General features: G+C 46.7%; 1 protein-coding gene across 8 annotated transcripts in view; it reads left to right on the forward strand.

Moving 5' to 3' along the window:
* The window catches only part of KCNQ2 (potassium voltage-gated channel subfamily Q member 2), a 341848-nt gene that overhangs the window by 218383 nt on the left and 104127 nt on the right, over positions 1 to 19338 (forward strand). For all 8 annotated transcript variants that reach the window (XM_085619689.1, XM_085619690.1, XM_085619696.1 and 5 more), the window contains exon 7: positions 4127 to 4222. In XM_085619689.1, the coding sequence (XP_085475815.1) occupies positions 4127 to 4222 (96 nt within the window). The remainder of the gene's footprint in view (positions 1 to 4126; positions 4223 to 19338) is intronic.

A 19338-nucleotide genomic window follows, 5' to 3' on the forward strand; every position in this document is an offset into this window, starting at 1 on the left:
CTGGCGACGAGGGCCTGGGTGACCGTCTTTCTAGTTCCGGTAGGGATCCACCGGAAGATCTTACAGAGCATGCGCAGGGTGTTGAAACATGAGGATGAGATGGCGTTGACTTGCTTGGTCATCGTGAGAGAGGAGTTCAGGATGAATCCCAGGTTGCGTGCGTGGTCAGTGGGTGTAGGTGCGGTGCCCAGTGCCGTGGGCCACCATGAGTCGTCCCAGGTGGATGGGGAAGGTCCGAGAATGAGGACCTCCGTCTTGTCTGAGTTCAGTTTCAGACGACTAAGTTTCATCCATTACGCAACGTTTTTCATTCCTTCCTGGAGGTTGAGTTTGGCGGTGGCTGGGTCTTTGGTGAGAGAGAGTATCAGCTGGGTGTCGTCGGCGTATGAGATGATGTTGAGGTTGTGTTTGTGTGCGATGGCGGCGAGGGGGCTCATGTAGATATTGAAGAGGGTTGGGCTGAGTGATGAGCCTTGGGGTACGCCGCAGATGATTTCGGTGGCCGCGGAGCAGAAGGGAGGGAGGCGGACTCTCTGGGTTCTGTCAGAGAGGAACGAGGTGATCCAGTCCAGAGCTTTACCTTGGATCCGGGCGTTGTGGAGGCAGGTTATTAGGGTGCGATGGCAGACTGTATCAAAGGCGGCTGAGAGGTCTAGGAGGATGAGGGCAGTTGTTTCCCCGTTGTCAAGCAGGGTCCTGATGTCGTCGGTGTCTGCGATGAGGGCGGTCTCGGTGCTGTGGTTGGCTCGAAATCCGGACTGGGATGGGTCAAGAGAGCCATTGGCCTCGAGGAATGCTGTCAGCTGTTTATTGACGATCTTCTCGATAACCTTTGCAGGGAAGGGAAGAAGAGAGATGGGGCGGAAGTTCTTGAGGTCTTTAGGGTCCGCTGTGGGTTTCTTCAGTAGGGCGTTGATCTCTGCGTGCTTCCAGCTTTCTGGAAAGGTGGCGGACGCGAGGGAGTTGTTTATGACGTTCCGTAGGTGGGGTGCGATGATGGTGTTGGCTTTGTTGAAGATGTGGTGAGGGCATGGGTCGGAAGGAGAGCCGGAGTGGATGGTGTTCATAGCGTGGGCGGTGTCTTCAGTGCTGATGGGAGTCCAAGCGCTGAGGGTGGTTGTAGGGGGCGTTGGTTCGGTGGCTGGGGGCGGAGTCTGGGTGCCGAAGCTGTCGTGTATATCGGCGATCTTGCGGTGAAAGAACATGGCGAGGGAGTTGCAAAGGTCTTGCGATGGTGTGACGTCGTTGCTGCTGGCGCTGGGGTTGGAGAGCTCTTTTACGATGCTGAAGAGTTCCTTGCTGCTGGTTGTGTTGTTGTCCAGCCGCTCTTTGAACAAAGTCTTTTTGGTGGTGCGGATCAGCTGGTGGTGTTTGCGAGTGGGGTTTTTGAGGGCTGTCAGGTTTTCTGTCGTCTGTTCGCGGTGCCAGGTTTTCTCGAGGGTTCGGCAGGATTTCTTTGATTATTTGAGGTCGTCGGTGAACCATGTGGTTTTCCTGTTGCCAGGCTTGCCTGGAGAGTTCTTCAGTGGTGCAAGGGCGTTGGCGCAGTTGATGATCCACTGTGTGAGGTTGCGGGCTGCGTCGTTGGTGTCAGTAGTGTTGATTGGTGGGATCTGGCTCAGTGATGTGGTTAGCTGGTCTGTGGTGACTTTGCTCCAGCATCTGCGGGGGACCTGTTGCGGGCGGTGGTAGGATGTGGTCTTCTTAAAGGTGAAGTGGATGCAGCTGTGGTCGGTCCAGTGTAGTCCGGTGGAGTGGCTGAAGGCAACGTGGCTGCTGGCAGAGAAGATGGGTTCGAGCGTGTGGCCGGCGTAGTGGGTGGGGGTGTTCACCAGTTGCTTGAGTCCGAGGTTGGCGAGGTTGTCGAGCAGGGTGGTGGTGTTGTTGTTGTTGTTCTCCAGGTGGAACTTCAGGTCACCTAGGAGGATGTAGTCTGACGAGGCGAGGGCATGTGGGCTGATGAAGTCGGCAATGGCTTCACTGAATTGTGTGCGTGGGCCCGTGTGTCTGTAGATGAGGGTTCCTCTGAGGGTGGTCTTGGGGTCGGTGTGGATCTGGAAGTGTAGGTGTTCGGCGGTGGTGAGGGCATCTTCGGAGTTGGTTGTTACACCGATGGTGTTCTTGTAGATGATGGCGATTCCTCCTCGGTTTGGTTGACGCGGTCCTTTCGAGTGATCTTGTAGCCGTCCGGGATGGCTATGGCGATGTCGGGGGCTGAGGAGGCATTCATCCAGGTTTCTGTGAGGAAAGCGACGTCTGGTGCTGTTGTGTCGAGGAGGTTCCAGAGTTCGACAGCGTGCTTGTGGACAGAGCGGGTGTTGAGCAGGATGCACTTGAGGTGGTTGCCTGGTCCGGGTGGTGGGGTGCAGGTTCAGACGCAGGTGTATTTGCAGACTTGGCAGGAGAAGGGTCCGTGGGTGCTCTTCGGGGTGGCTTGGTAGCAGGCAGATGGTCGGCTGGTGTTGAGTGTGTGGAGGGTGGTGGTGTCGTATCTCCGTCGGGTTTCTTGGTTTCGGCGGGGGCCAGGGGTTCTGTGTCTTTGCAGGGTTGAGTGCCCGCCACCCATCCACTAATCCCAATGATTCTGTGAAGGTTTGCAGCCATCTCTGTGCTGGTCTGACGTCTCGAGGCGGATATCTGTCTAAATCCCCCGACATTACCGAATTAAAGTCCCCCGCTATTATCAGAGGGCCAATTGGGAACGAAAGGAAGACTAAGCTGACATCCTTGAAAGTGTCCGTTTGCAAGCCTGGCGGGACGTAAATAGATACAAACGTGGCTGTCCTGCCTTCCCACTGACCCGAGACCCCAATGTATCTGCCTCTTGTATCCTCCCAGGTGGACTTTATTACGAAGGGGAAGGAATTCCTAAATAATATGCCCACTCCTCTTGATCCAGAGATAAAACCCGCATGTGCGACTAGTTTGTAGCCCCCTCTATGTAGGGCCATACATTATTGCCAACCAGCACCGGCACCTTGTCCGCCGTTTATACTCTTACTGCAGGATCTCCGGGTTCCTCGTAGTAGGTGGTATGCGCCCTCACTCACGGGAGTCTCTACTCGCTGAATTGCGTTCTGGGCACCTCTGGAGGGTTCAATCCACAGTCCGAGGGGAAGCACGATTGTAGTGCAGCGGGCCTATCCTCGCTGGAGGCCCTCATTCACCATCCATAAGCGGCCCCTGATGTTTCCCGCACCACGCGACTCACTCTGTGAACAGGGCTGTTGATCTATCGCCAGCAGGGCAGCAGCATTTGCACTTCGTGGTCTGGGCATCTGTACTGTTTCTATTACCGCCCCGGGCACTGCCCCCTCTCAGCCTCGCGTCACTGGTGTCAACAATCTCCTGCCTGGCCCCCAGAAGGCCTCACCGCCTCTCACCATGTCGTTGGCGTGTCGCTGTTCACTGCATGCGTTTGGCCCCAGTCGCGCCAGTTCGGCGCCAACGTCGCTATATGTACTGCGGGGGCCGACCACCACCCGCCTCTGCAAGGAGTCCAGCGGCGTCTGGACTGTGTCGTTGCGGCCTCGCGGGGTCCGCGCTTCACCGCCGGCATCAGCCACCCTCAGAAGAATCCTCCGTACTCCGTGCACCTACAGTCACTCACTGCCCTATGCCGCCACGGGTCAGCACTGCAACGTTCTCTTTCGCTCGGGCGGACCACCAACCGGCGACTTCCGGTCCGCGGCGGCCGCCGTACAGGTGCTCTGGTCCAGCTCCCGGATGACCGACTATGTGCAGGCCCAACCGATCGGGACCTAGATCTCGGTCTCACCGGCAGCGTCGAGGCCAGGAAAAGGACGGATGACCTCTGCTCGTCCTCGGGACACAGGATTTCACGTCTGCTGTCAGGATAAGTGGTCGGATCTATGTCGGGGAAAAGGGAAACGGCGGAGCCGAAAATCTACACGGCCATCTTCCACCGCAGCTAGGCCATGCCCCCCTCTATGACTTTCTTAAGGTAAGTCAGTTTGTGGTGTGAATGTAGCTGGGTAACCTTCCTTCAGTTTGTGTCAATCAATTCTCATTGATGGTTGATGAAGCAGAGGTCTGAAGTTCACTTCTATCTGTTGACATTCGCTTCCATCATTGGTCATCTGTGACACTCATCCTTTTCTTTTAGGGCATCCTAGGATCCGGGTTTGCCCTCAAGGTCCAGGAGCAGCATCGTCAGAAACATTTTGAGAAGAGGCGGAACCCAGCAGCAGGGCTGATCCAGGTGAGCACTTTAAAGGAATAAGGTAATTCATGATTATAATTGGAAAGCAAACTTTACTCATCTTGCTTGGTTATTGGAACCCCTGGTGGTGATCAGTGTGTAAACTTTACACAGAGAAGCTCCGCCTTCCTCCGTCCACTATTGCAAGGTGTTCGCCAACAGGTGTTGACATTTGTAAAATATCTACTTGTCCAGGGGCAAGATACGTAACAAATATACTTTCATTGTAAAAATGCCATATATAATTTTGGTACCAGGCAGAGAGGTGATAAGTGAAGGCAATCTTCTCATTATGTCAGAGCTCTTGTAATATCTTTCGGTTGATGCCGGAGCTCACATTATGTCAGGCTTTGGATTCCACCGAGCATTGATTATCCTGAACTCTGGGGCTTATTCATGAGAGCCCTACATCACGTTAGCAAAAAAATAAAGTGGTAGATGTGTGACGCAGGGCTCTCATAAAGATTTATGAAGCCACGCAAAGTCAAAACTGCATAGCTGCGAGTGACCTCATAAATCATAAGCGCAGTGACGTAGCGCAAATCGCTGTGTCACCCTACTCTTGAGGCCAGGAGATGTTCTATGGGCATTGCAGTGGGTTTTCCCAAGCAACACCCATGGAATGTGAGGCTGCACCAGATTTACAAAAACATGTAAACGTGGGGAAGCGCCAAATCCATACGGCTCCCGAGGTGAGGCTTAACGAGGAGAAATGTCTTCAGTTCCCTTGTTTTTTCCTCTTTCCATGCATGCAGCATTCTGCAGCACACATAGGAAGAGGAAAATGCCTCTTAGGATTCTTTTTGTGCAGGAAGGTACCACTTCCTGCACAAAAACAATCCTTCCTGCATTGGAGGCACACTTGCACCACGGTGCAAGGGTGCCTACGTTGGCGCTAGGCTGCTGAAATGGCGCTAGTGCAGGCAGAAAGGACAGGAATTCACCGTGTTGCTTAAATACAGTTCATCCCTGCCCTTTTACTTTGGCATAGGGCAGCGCAGCAGGGTGCCTTGCTGCGCTGCCCTTGTCAAAATGACACAAATGTGGCCTTCTGAATATAGCAGAAATCTATTGATGTCAGGTCTTTGAATACTCACAGACCTCTGTTTAGGTCACCTTACTGATACTGGCAGGGCTCTCAGTAGGCCTGCACTTTCGTTATAGCAGAGTTCTTATTATAGCAGAGTTACAGGTATTCCATTTTTCTAACTGACCTATTGCAGTTTTTCTTACTTTAGTTTCTGAAGAAGTTTCTTGTGTATTGCTCTGACATATTTAGTGTAACGTATTTAGCGGATATTGTAAAAAATAAGATATTGCAAATATTTCTGTATATAAACTCAGATTATACCTGCAGTCCAGCTCCATGGTAGCAACCTGAGGACCAAGGAGATTGCCTATACTTTAACCTTCTCCGCTTTATCACACTGTGTTATTTTGTTTGTGCAGACCACTTTATCTTCTTGCTCCTTAGTTGCCTTTTTTGTTATAGTCGTGAGCACACACTGACCTCTGTATCTAGGAATGGATCAGTGCTTAATTTGAGCCGGTGCTTTCCGGTGCGGAGCACCGGAACTAAATTGGTTTCATGGGGTTGGCACCGGCACCTAATTGTCAACACCACACTTAGGGCAGTCTGCCACAAGGTGGCAATGCTCATGTAATTTAGTGATGAGCAGTATAACAGTTGTTTAGGAAAGCAATATACATTAAAAAAAATTGCTAATACCTGCCTCCCCAGTCATTCCTTTAGCTTTGGGGACCTGGAATAATCTGAACTGTTGCATTTGCATGCAAAAGAGATGGTTAGTAGTTGTTTTGGCAGCAATGACAAGGGCGATGGTTGGTGCAAGCTGCAGTGGCCTCTTGGTCACAGCCCTGGCACTTAATATTTTACAAAGTAAGCACTGGAACGGATGTTTACGGTTTGAAGCTAGATGAATTCTGAATGTTTTGCCAGAGTTAAAATATCTGAGGCCCAAGTTTCAAAGAAATTTACTCATGTAAGTATGACTCACACACATAAAAGTTTGTTTCACACTTTACTCACATGAAGATTTTTATAGGAGTTATCTACTTGTAGGTTCTGTAGTGGGCATGTAGTACCCATTCAATGGCTAATGAAATCTGTTTTTTGCACACCCTTCGACTTACACTTTTTTAGGTATTAACAGACTCGTCTCCAGTCTCTTCCCACCTTTGAAAAGGTGAGAAAATTCTTCTGACAAGGACAGAAATGGGAAGAGGAAAGCAAACACTGCCTATAAGGTGGTTGTGTAAGAGAACGAGTTTCTCCTCAAGGAAATTCTTTTTCCTTTTTTTTTAATTTCCTTTTTATTTTATAGCAGCACAATTATTACACTTGCAGTTAATACATGAGGAGTAATCAATCAATCATAATACATACAGAATTCAAGAAGGACCATCTGTATATTGATTATATCAAACAACAATGTCTCAATGTGGAATTCATTGTGAGGACAAGTTATGCAAAAGCAAACCATTAAATAGAGAACTTATTAGAGGAATAAATCCACATAGGAAAGACACAGGGAGACGGAAAGTGTAGAGATATATATATTTAAGAATACTCAACACATGATGGACATATTACGTCATATGTACAGATCATATGGACAAGAAGCACTGCGTGACATTTACTGGCAATGTAACCAACATAATACTGTGCACAAGTGCTCGTGAAAATTGTGACGGCGCAAGTGACACATGAACAATGGTACATTAAATGTGGCAAATTTTGGGCATCCAAACAATTAATGTTAGAGGTTTACAAGGAACAATAGATCGAATGCCCGTGGCCAAAAGGGGCGCCAAAAATAACGCTGTTGAAGTCGACGGCGTTTCGGCCTGTAGAGATCTAGGCCATCATCAGGACTGGTTACATATACTTGGGGCAGTGTTGAGGACAACCGGAAGGCAGACTCGACCAGTGGGACACGGCCTCGGGGAAGTATAAGAGGTCCGTGAATTGTTTAACTAAGTTAATTGGGGGCGAGGAACCCAGTCAATAGGTAATGGTTGGAAGGCGAATGAATCAGCCCCAGGGAATCCGTGGCGTGTCAAGGGCCGGCGTGAATCAGGCAGAATTCTGATGATGGCCTAGATCTCTACAGGCCGAAACGCCGTCGACTTCAACAGCGTTATTTTTGGCGCCCCTTTTGGCCACGGGCATTCGATCTATTGTTCCTTGTAAACCTCTAACATTAATTGTTTGGATGCCCAAAATTTGCCACATTTAATGTACCATTGTTCTCTCTGTTGCGCCCCCTTGTTCACCGCTGTATATACCACTTCATGTGTCACTTGCGCCATCACAATTTTCACGAGCACTTGTGCACAGTATTTTGTTGGTTACATTGCCAGTAAATGTCACGCAGTGCTTCTTGTCCATATGATCTGTACATATGACGTAATATGTCCATCATGTGTTGAGTATTCTTAAATATATATATCTCTACACTTTCCGTCTCCCTGTGTCTTTCCTATGTGGATTTATTCCTCTAATAAGTTCTCTATTTAATGGTTTGCTTTTGCATAACTTGCCCTCACAATGAATTCCACATTGAGACATTGTTGTTTGATATAATGTACAGCCCCAGTCTCACTGTGGTTTATGGGCTACCTCCTGTGGTCTGATATTGTCCATCTGTATATTGAGGCAGTAAAAAAAAAAACATAAGTCCTTAAAAGAAAAGAATTAGTTATTGTTTCGGACACAACAATACATCTCAGCAAACACCCGCATTTGGAGAAAAAAAATGGCAGACCTGCCTGTATAAGATAAATCAGGGTCTGTCATCAGCCTTGTCTTTTTTCCATCTGTAGATAGGTGCCCAGATACGCCTGCCGAGCATTCTCCCTCTTTTACCCTTTCTCTCATAGATCCCTTTTTAGGTCTCGCCTGACCCAGCGCATGCGCTGGTCTGGCGAGACTTATTGAGAGGGCTCCAAAAAGTGCTACCAGGCCAGCCTAGAGCTACAGTGCATGTGCGCGGGCGCGCGCGCCGCGCTTTACCGCGATTACTTTCACTTTCGCGGCTGCACGGCCGCTTTACATAGCCAATAGGTCTCGCTTTTGGGACCTTATAAGTATTTAGTTATGCAACTATTGCATAGCTAAACACTTATAAGGTCCCAAAGGCGAGACCTATTGGCTATGCCAATGCTTGTTTAAGATTATAAGTAACAAGCAGCCGGGGAGCCATTGCTGAAATGTTGGGACTACTTGATCCAGCCAGGAAGAGGCAATACAGATTCACAACACAGCCATGGCTAGAGAAAGGAAGCAGTGAGAGGGATCTTGCGCTTCATTACTCCAAAAGCCTTAGTGGAGGAGTAAGCAAGAATTTTAAGTTCAATGTTCAATGTTTTCTATATTGGAATTTTTTTTTCAATATAGAAAAAACAAATTAAAGTTAACAAATGTATTTGCACACACTGGGCAGATTTGTGGATGAGCCAATATACACTTTCGATGTTACTCACATGAAAATTGGAATTTACAGAAGTTTGCTCAACGTAAACTTGGAAATCTGTGATTATTGACGGCTATAGATTTCCAGGCGTACATTAAACTTTTGTGAATTTCTGAAAGACGTAAATCTGCACCCATTGCATGCCATATGACCATGGTTCAGTTTTGCATTCTTCTGTAAAAGTAGGGCCCCAATGTATATCATATTGCCTATTGCGGTTTTACATCGGTTTTTCAATTGGTAAACAAATTGCATGCATTGAACACATTTTTCAAATGACGCCTTGGAGAACTAGTTTGGCAATTTGTCTTTAGCCATTACATGTTAGTTTATCAAAGCATCTGCAACTTTCATAATTTTTTTTAAGCTGCATTCCTTTGAAACTATTAATAGTCGGTGAGGTGTTCACTTTATGAAGAAAGTTTGTTTAAAATGTTCAGAGAATGGGGTTATCATACCAGCTTGACTGGGGAGGTTTGAACTGATTTATGACGTGACCAGTGAATATGCAGCAGGAAGCAGCCAGTGCCTAATTTGAACAGGTGGTATCCGGTGCACAGCTACGTCACTTAATCGTCAACACCTGCGCTTATAGCGTGCCCTCGACCCAAAGGTGCGTTGTTTGATGAGCACCAGTCAAGAACACATTCATTTTTGTAGGCCCAGGGAAATTAAGTGATTTGCCCAGGATCATACACAGGATGTTGAGCCTACGCAGAGTCTCAAACCTGGTTCCCCAGCTCCTTAGTCAGCAGCTCTGGCCCTTATACCACATCCTCTCCCCACTTGTAGGGTTTCGGTTAGTTCTGTTATAGGCGGCGCTAACAGGAGCAATGGTCTGGTGGAAGCTGTCTCCTGACAAGAGCCCCGGCACTTCTTTTTTCACACATTAACCACTGGAAGGAGGCCATGTATTTGCTCTCTGCACACATGACAAACAAACCCCAATATCAGCTCAGCCCACAGTCAGATTTTCAACTAGACAGAGAAGCAGGGCATTTTAGCACCTGAATTGGGAGGCAGAGAATAGCCATTTATCTCCAAAAGTACTGTATGTTTTTACATGCAGTCAAGGAACATGGTGGGGGCTTAGGAAATAGCTACAAGCCTTTATATATTTTGACAATATGTGTTCACATTTTTATTTTGCATTCACTGTTAATAATGAAATCTGAGCTTGGGGTCACTCTAACTGTGCAGGCTTTGTGATAATGATCTATAAATCGAATTTTGGAACAATTTCTTCATATGAATACATATGTTGCACAGCAGCATGCTGTAATGACAAATTTAGATCTCCCCTGGACCAAGGAATGTACCGTCACTTTCCCAGGGAGAGAATATCAGTTCCAAACTTATGGAATATAACATATACACAGCACTACCTAAGGTGGGCAAACTTTCAACACTTCCCCAAAGGCAAGGCAAGAAAACAATAATTTTCGCATCACTTGTCAGGAGTAGCACAACTTCCTATAACACAATTACCTGCTAGAAGGGAATTCACCCATCCTTCTACAACATAATACTTGGCCAAGAAGAGTCCACACCTCCTGCTACAAGGAAAGACGAATTGGTATATCTGGGATGTATTTATTAGTAAATAGCACCACACGGTAAGCCAAATGCACCTATCATAGCAGACTCTAACATATCAATAGTATGATTGAAACACAATCAAGGCAAATATATATGTAGAAATATATATGTATGGATATAAGAATCAGAAAATAAGAAGGAAAGGAGAGAATCAGTAAAGAATCAAGAGACAGTTAGTAGCAGAGACACCTCACCTAATGCTCCATCACTTCACCCCACAAGGGGAGTCCATTGCTTGAACCGGGCGAAAGCTCAGAGGTGACACCAGCCTCTACTCTTCCATTACAGCACGTCTACTCCACGGATGAACTTCCACCAGGTCAGTGTCGGCTCCCCTTTTTACACATTCAAAACACAGCGAAGCTTCTAGCAAGCCCCGCCCCCTAGTTCTCATGAGAGCCCATTCCAGCTTGCTCCAAGGTCACAGCAATGGTTGATTAGGCCCTTGCTATGGCTACGAGTCAAACCATGTACATTCCTCTGATAAGAACCAGTTCTCTCTCGTCAGTAAAGTGTGAAAAACAGGAGGCAGAGCAAAACATGCCCTCTTCTTCGTGCAGGCACAGAAAGTTAGTTAAGCCATGCACACAAAGGCCCAAAGCAAGATGGAATCAGAAAAGCAAGGATGACATGAAACCATGTCAAAGGAGCACCTATAATTCTCATCCACACAACTTACAAGCACCACTGTGCACACAGAAAAGTTTGAAGCAAGGTAAAGTCAGAAGGCAGAATGACATTAGACCACGTCAAAGCCAATAGGGCAAAGTCATAATTCACCTAATCCAAATAACATTATACACTTAATCCTTCAGTATACAACATTGAGCACATGTGTGCACCACCACCCACAAGACTGCACCTCAACATCCCATACCTTCTATTCTTGGAAAGACTATTCTACTAAAAGACAGAAGAAAAGCAGGCATATGCAAACCCATCCTACATTAAGGCTAAGGTAACATAACACACTTAAGTCAGTACAAAATGGTGGTGGTTGAGGGTCATCTTAGGCAGCCGCGGTCGGTAGTAGGAGTAACTGCGGGGCGGTGACGTGGGGAGGGGAAGGGGCAGGGTGTGGGGTAGTAAACTATGGATTACGGAGGTTTACAGGTAAATTAACATATACATTAATAAAACGAATTTCGTTGCGTGCACAGCATCGCATTTGGGGATGCAGTGCACGCAACTAAAATTTGTTTTATTAATTTATATGTTAACTTACCTGTAAACCTCCGTAATCCATAGTTTACTACCGCACGCCCTGCCCCTCCCCCTCCCCACGTCACCGCCCTGCAGTTACTCCTACTACCGACCGCGGCTGATCATAGGGTGTCAGACCACAAAAGTGGCTCATTCACTACACATGCCCTCTGTCATACAACCACACTATCCCTATGGATACGTATGTGATCTTAGCACCAGTTTCTCTATCACATAAGAGGCCTGTCTGTAAAGAGATGGCTTAAGACTTCCTGAATAACTTAATATACACAGCTGATGTGTGGGCAGTGTGTGTCTCGCCCATTGGTGTTGGTGTAAGCAAGAGAATGCCACTCAATGGCGGATTACGAAATAGACAATTTTGGCACCGGTCTATGGGCCCTGCTACTTTTAGGATCCCCTCAACAAGGGGTCAAAATAATATTGATTTGATCTTGAAAGAAAATTACAATCAAGCTTTCTTAAATATTGGTTCCAAAAAATAGGAAAAAAATGAATCAACTCAAAGAAACAAAAGCTTTACATTAAAGACTCTATAGAGAAAATAATTTATTAATGTAATGTACCCATAAAAACTTAAAGCGCATAGTACATAGTTTGTTTCTTAAAAGCTCTTCTTCTGGCAGCTGTCAGTTTGTAGAAAAATCCGGTGCATTCGGTATTAGGAGAAAATTTGATAGGGGGGGGGGCGAAATTTCTACTGCCTAGGGGACTCCACAGGGTTTAGTCCAGCACTGATGCCAGTGGAGTATATCTGTGCAGTAAGCCGGCACTAGGATGATGGATAAAAATAGAGAATAATGGAAGTCATCAGTAAGTAAATGCGTCAGTACAAAGAGTCGGCTTTCCATTGAAGGCGTTCTCCTTTGCAAGCCGGACCCAGAAGTGCCGCAGGCTGCACGGATGGCCTCTTTCTCTGCAGTGCCACAGGGGAGGCGTGAATCCGGCTCTGCTAATTTCCCACCACTATTGACGATGGTGCAATGTTCTCTGCGGTGCTCCAAGGAAATGGCTCGCTCCAGGGAAGCAATTTGTGCAAAAGAGCGAGAGACTGGATTGATTTTCCCCTGCTGAAGGAGAAACTGTGAAAACAGCATCCAGCCTGATGAGGCAGATACATGCGCACGAGGAAAGACCCGCTGAGCGGGCGATGATGTGCGGTGCTGCCGGACTCCCATCGCAAAGCTGACCTCAGAGCTAGAAGATAAATTTACGTCTCAAGGGATCAATTGTGAATTTGAATGATGGTAACGAAAATCAATTCTCAAGGAAAAAAGCATGGTTGGGTTTGGATGTAATTTTAGGTAGATTTGAGGTGTAGAAATACAGCCTTGTTCAGGTCTAGTTGCACACTGAAGGTTCACGTTGTCCTTTCAAATAATGTATAACAAACGTCAGTCTAGTGGCTCATCGTGAGCTAAAGTTTCTAATTCTGACTGATCCCATCTTGTGTGTAATGTGACCATCCGCTCCTGCTGCCCATAATAAACCTATTTGTGTGTAATGGCACCTTGGGCTGCCCATGATAAACCTGTTTGTGTGTAATGGCGCCTTGCGCTGCCCATGATAAACCTATTTGTGTGAAAAGGCACCTTGCGCTGCCCATGATAAATCTTTTTGTGTGTAATGGTGCCTTGCGCTGCCCATGATAAATCTGTTTGTGTGTGATGGGACCTTGTGTGTGATGGGTCCTTCTGCTGCCGCTGCGCACGATAAACCTGTGTGTGATGGGACCTTGCGCTGCCGCTGCTCACGATAAACCTGTGTGTGATGGGACCTTGCGCTGCCGCTGCGCACGATAAACCTGTGTGTGATGGGACCTTTTGCTGCCGCTGCTCATGATAATTCTGTTTGTGTGTGATGGGACCTTGCGCTTCTGCTGCCCATGATAATTCTATTTGCGTGTGATGGTACCATCCACTCCTGCTGCCCATGATTAACCTGTTTGTGTGTGATGGGACCTTGCACTGCGCTGCTCATGTCAAACCTGTTATTGTGTGATGGGACCTTGCGCTGCCCATGGAAAACCTGTTTGTGTGTGATGGGACCTTGCACTGCCTCTACCCATGATAAGCCTGTTTGTGTGTGAAGGAACCGTTCGCTGCCCATGTAAAACCTGTTTGTGTGTGATATGGCCTTGCGCTGCCTCTACCCATGATAAAGCTGTTTGTGTGTGAAGGGACCGTGCACTTCTGCTGCCTATGATAAGCCTTTTTGTGCATGATGGGACCGTGCATTGCCTCCACCAATGATAAACCTATTTGTGTGTGATGGGACCGTGGGCTGCTGCTGTCCAGGATAAGCCTGTTTGTGTGTGATGGAACCTTGCACTGCTGTTGCCCATGATAAACTTGTTTGTGTGTGAAGGGACCGTGCGCTTCTGCTGCCCTTTATAAACCTCTTTGTGTGTGATGGAACCTTGTACTGCTGGTGCCCATGATAAGCCTCTTTGTGTGTGATGGAACCTTGCACTGCTGGTGCCCATGATAAGCCTCTTTGTGTGTGATGGAACCTTGCACTGCTGCTGCCCTTTATAAACCTCTTTGTGTGTGATGGAACCTTGCACTGCTGGTGCCCATGATAAGCCTCTTTGTGTGTGATGGAACCTTGCACTGCTGGTGCCCATGATAAGCCTCTTTGTGTGTGATGGAACCTTGCACTGCTGCTGCCCTTTATAAACCTCTTTGTGTGTAATGGAACCTTGCGCTGCCTCTACCCATGATAAACCTGTTTGTGTGTGAAGGGACCGTGCGCTTCTGCTGCCTATGATAAGCTCTTTGTTCATGATGGGACTTTGCGTTGCCACTACCCATGATAAACCTGTTTGTGTGTGATGGGACCATGCGTTTTCCCTACCCATGATAAACCTGTTTGTGTGTGATGGAACCATGCGTTTCCCCTACCCATGATAAACCTGTTTGTGTGTGAAGGGACCGTGCGCTTCTGCTGCCTATGATAAGCTCTTTGTTCATGATGGGACTTTGCGTTGCCTCTACCCATGGTAAACCTGTTTGTGTGTGATGGGACATTACACTGCCGCTGTCCATGTTAAACCTGTTTTGCATGTGTGGTTACAGCTTTCATCACTGACATGACGTAAACTTCGAGCGATGGCCTGCAAGATAAAGGGAGGGGATCCCACAAGCCACCTCCCAATTTTCCGGCCTTTGCTAGTCCTCAAGGAACGAAGCTGCTTCACAGGTTACACAGAGCCACAGGGTCTGGATTTAGAATACAGAGCCACTCTGCGGTGAAACAGAGCACACAGGCTGGGTTATTGGGATCGCTTTTATCAGTCACCGGGGAGGAGGCTGGACGCATGCAGCGCTACGTTTTCTAGCGGGGAGTACACCTTGAACTAATGTGGCCACAAGGATTTCCCCCCTACCCCTCCCATGGGGCAAATAGGTTTTTCCAATAGGGTTTCTCTAAACAGGTGGCAGCTGGCTATAGGCCTACGCCCCCAGTGGTAAGATTGGAGCCCAATATCTAAGGTCCTGACGAATGCCACGTACCCAAGTGGACAATACAGGCAGAAACATGTTGACCCCCTATTAACAATCACTGATTCACAGCGGCGACGGGATGATAAGGTCCCCACTCACCGCACTTATATATTTTAATCCCACATAGTAACCCCATACAATAAAAATTGTTCAGGTATACTATGATGGTTTTTAAATTCACTCACTCCTTTTTTTTTGTTTGGGCCCCCACTTAGTTTAGAAGTGCATCCCTGTCTCCAGGTGTATGTCCGCCCTCTATCAAACGCGGTTTTTAGAGGGCGAGGACTGGCAGATGATGAAGCATGACACCTGGTGGTGTGTGATGCCAGTCCGTCAATTTTTGTGATTTGCCCCCACTAAATTGGGCATCTCTTAGACACAACTAGGAACGGTCCTTTCTGTGGTTCATAGCTTTGGTTGGAGGCCGACCGTTCTCTAGTGGCCTAACGCCTCTAGTTCCCTCCCCGGGCCAGACCCTGGGTGTAACTGTGGTTCATCGCTTTTATCAGTGTCAGTTGTGCAGCTGATCTGTTTTTTGTCAGTCCATTAGCCCTCAGATTTTATCTCAGTCTTGCTCACTCACTCTTTGTCCCCTTTTTTAATCATCTTTCTCTTCTCTGTTCTCACACATTATAACCAACTTCAAGGGCTCTCCTTATACTGCAAACTATTTACAACCTGTGCACCGGCGCACTGAAAGCATAGACATCCCCTAGATTGTGTGCTATCCAATGCGAAGAGCAGTACCTTAGTGCACATTATGCCTGCGTCCTGCATAAGCTGCAGCATGCATGCCCAGAGTCAGGCCCGGTTCTAGCGGGGGGGCCGGGTGGGCCAGGCCCACCCAAACATGAGCCTTGGCCCTCGCAGTGAGAATATGAAGGCCAATGGAAAATGGGCACTTTAATTTAAAACGTTCCTCCGAATGTTGTTTTTCTTCATATCCTGGGAGATGCGTTATTGGGCCTGGGCTCAGGTGGGCTCTGTCGTGCAAGTACAATAGGGGCATGGCGAAGGAAACAAATTATTTATAAAGTCTTAGTAACTTTTGCCTACCGTTCTGTGCTGCGTGGATATTTCCATTTCTGTTCAGCATTTGAGAAAATAAGTTTGTTTATTCCTATTCACCTTTCGTGACTCCTGCAGCTGCTTATCACATCAGGCTGTGACTCAAGGAGTAGCTAGGAGAATGTGTTACTATTTGTTTTTATTTTAAAAATCTACACAGGCCCAGAAAGGCACATAATTTGTGTATGCTTCATTTACATTGTTTTTATCATTATCATAGCCATGGATGCAAGACAATAACAAAAAATGTCCAGAGAACTGGTGATTAATGATCCTGCTGGAGAGCAGTCCTTTGCCTGTTGGTAGTTTTGAAATGCAGATATGCTGTATTTTATTTGAAAAGCTCAGTGGGAGATTCTTGTGTTACTTGCAGTTCAGAAGTTACAATCCTAACATTGGACAGTGACCTATGAACTGTCTTCAAAAACCTGCATACAAACATGAATGGTATAGTTAGAACTTCACTTTTTTTGTGTTACTATATAGTTAGAAATTCCCCAGTCTTTCATTTTTTTAATGTTGCTAAAAAGAGTTTGGGCTGATATACATTTTTATTAGTACAGCCAACCCCCAACCACTGGGGTAAGCTTTAAATCCTGAGTTTGTGCTTCCTCAGCCCAAACCCTCTTAAAATATACTGCTTACCAGTATGGATGACATGTAATTCCTACACCTTGTAATCCTCATTGGCTCATGTGACATTCCCTATAGACGAAATTACATACTTGTATGATTCATTGTCTCGGTATAATGTGTGTGTGATGTAAAGTACTGTGGCACCCTACACTGATATGAGAAGCGCTATACAACAAATGAAATGCATATGAGAGGAGGCTGCAGAGACATGAAGGGTACTGTTGGAGGGTGGTAGTAATGGTATCTGCAGAGAAAAAGGTAATTGGTGTGGCGCCAAAAAAAGACTTTCGCACTAGCGCTTAAACTGGTCCTGTCATTGCCTTTCTGTTTTTATTTAATTAGCAGTCAGGTCATTTGGGCATCTGTGGAACAAATTTTGAAGTACGTGCTTATTATATTTACTGCTACATTCAATGTTTTAAGTTTGAAGGTGATTTTACTTATGTTTTTAACAGGAATAACGAAAGTGGAGCTTGATGGTGGCTGATATGGGGCTGTGGCCCAAGGGCAGCTGGGAGATAAGGTGCACAGGAGAGGGATGGTAGAAAAGTGGATAATTGGGCCTGGAAGGACTTGTGTTGAAGCCTGGCCTGTTGGAATTTGAGGGTTTGCACTTACGTCCAGACATCGCTCTTACTTTCAAATAACTCTCCACATGCTCTGTATACACACAGAATTGAGCGGTTGTATCATGGTGACTGTTTGCAAGTACATATAATCAAATCTAGGGCTTGTAGGCTACCACAAGAAGCGACAAATTGGGCCCGCAGTGGCCCACACAAAATGCACCCTTGGCCCACCCAACACAAAATGCCTGGAGCCAGGCCTGCCTAGAGCCACGCGAATGGTGTTATAGATAGCGTTGGATGAGCATGTGTGGCTTTAACTTACATTTTGTGTAGGTCTGGGTAGAATTTAGCTTAAACCGGAGTATTTGGAGTAATTTCGGTAATTCTGCTGTACGCTTTGATGCGGAACTATCCATAATTACAGGATTACTCCTCCTTGCATAATTAAGAATAATGCAAGGGAAAAAATCATAATGAGAGCACATTTAGTAAACACGAGCGGCGGCTTACTATTCGTGTTCTGCTGCCTTTAGCGCTGAATCTTAATGCAAAATGCATCCTCGCATCCATTTTGAATGTGAGGGTGCATTTGTCCCTATGAGAATAGTGCTTAGAAAATGGAGCCTAAATCAGTTAGTAAGCTCTAAGGAAATCCCACCCAAACTGCACATTTAGCGAGCATAAGTGCCCGCTCACACTTGCTATTTGTGCTCAGTTGCATTTAGAGATATTTCCTAGTGCAAAATGCATCGTTGCGTCCATTTTCGACGGGAAGGGGCATTTTTGCGCTAAGAAATAATGTTTAATGCGGGATTCTCTTCGCACACAATTCAAGCAGAATCTAGCAGAATTCTTAGGTAATTCCACGTGATTAAGCTACATAGAGTTACGCAAGTTACTCCCGCCCCTAATTTTGTGTTCCCTAAACATGCGCTCCACCCCTCCAGTACTAGAAGTTTGTCATGTTGCTTCTTTCACCAACTTTAAAACAAACTAGTGAAACAATACTAGTGCTAACAAAAGTGCAATAGTGAATCTCATCAAGCACACAAAGGATGACCCTGAGGACATTGCTGCTACCCTGAGATTGGAACAATAGCCCTGAGTCTCAGGGTCTAACCCTGAATTTCCAGGTATGCATAAAGTCAGCCAGCATCTCAAAGTGGGTCTGTCCCTGTGCAACGGAATATACCTTTAGTAAAGGTTTAAACACTCTTTTTCCTTTTCACCAGTGGCAGCTGGTGGAATGAGAAAGTGATGGGGTGTAAATACCTGTCCCACATTTTACCGAACAAGCCAACTGAGCAAGATCAACCTCGTCCTGGGGTGTTGTGGTGCGATTCACCCCCTGAGAACTAAAAAAACCAAAAAACAACAAGGCCAAATGGTACACTTTGAAGCACAACTTCCACCAAATCTAACATAACTCAAGAGGTTTGGAAGGGGCGCTAACGAAATGTTTCAATATTATGATGGTGTACCAGTCTAGCAGTCAAACCTCACCTTTCCCAGGGGTCATTGGTCTTCTCCTGTCCTAAGAAAAATTGGAAAATATTGTGTCAAATGTTACATTTTTCACAAGTCAGAAGCAGCAACAGCCAGTCTCTGCTCACCATTTGCAACTAATTCTGTGTAAATGTTCATGCACTAACTTTCTGAGTTATATGTATGAACCTTAGATGCCTCTGGAACGATAAAAGAGACTGTGCACGGAGCCAGTGCACCTAACATGATCCGGCCCAGTTCTGTGTGCGAGGGATTCTTTCACTGTTGCACCTAACATGATCCGGCCCAGTTCTGTGTGCGAGGGATTCTTTCACTGTTGCACCTAACATGATCCGGCCCAGTTCTGTATGTGAGGGATTCTTGCACTGTTGCACCTGCCCAGTTCTGTGTGTGAGGGATGCTTGCACTGTTGCACCTGAACATGATCCGGCCCAGTTCTGTGTGTGAGGGATGCTTGCACTGTTGCACCTGAACATGATCCGGCCCAGTTCTGTGTGTGAGGGATGCTTGCA

This window comes from Triturus cristatus, chromosome 7 (genome assembly GCF_964204655.1).
Source record: "Triturus cristatus chromosome 7, aTriCri1.1, whole genome shotgun sequence".
NCBI classification, from domain to species: domain Eukaryota; kingdom Metazoa; phylum Chordata; class Amphibia; order Caudata; family Salamandridae; genus Triturus; species Triturus cristatus.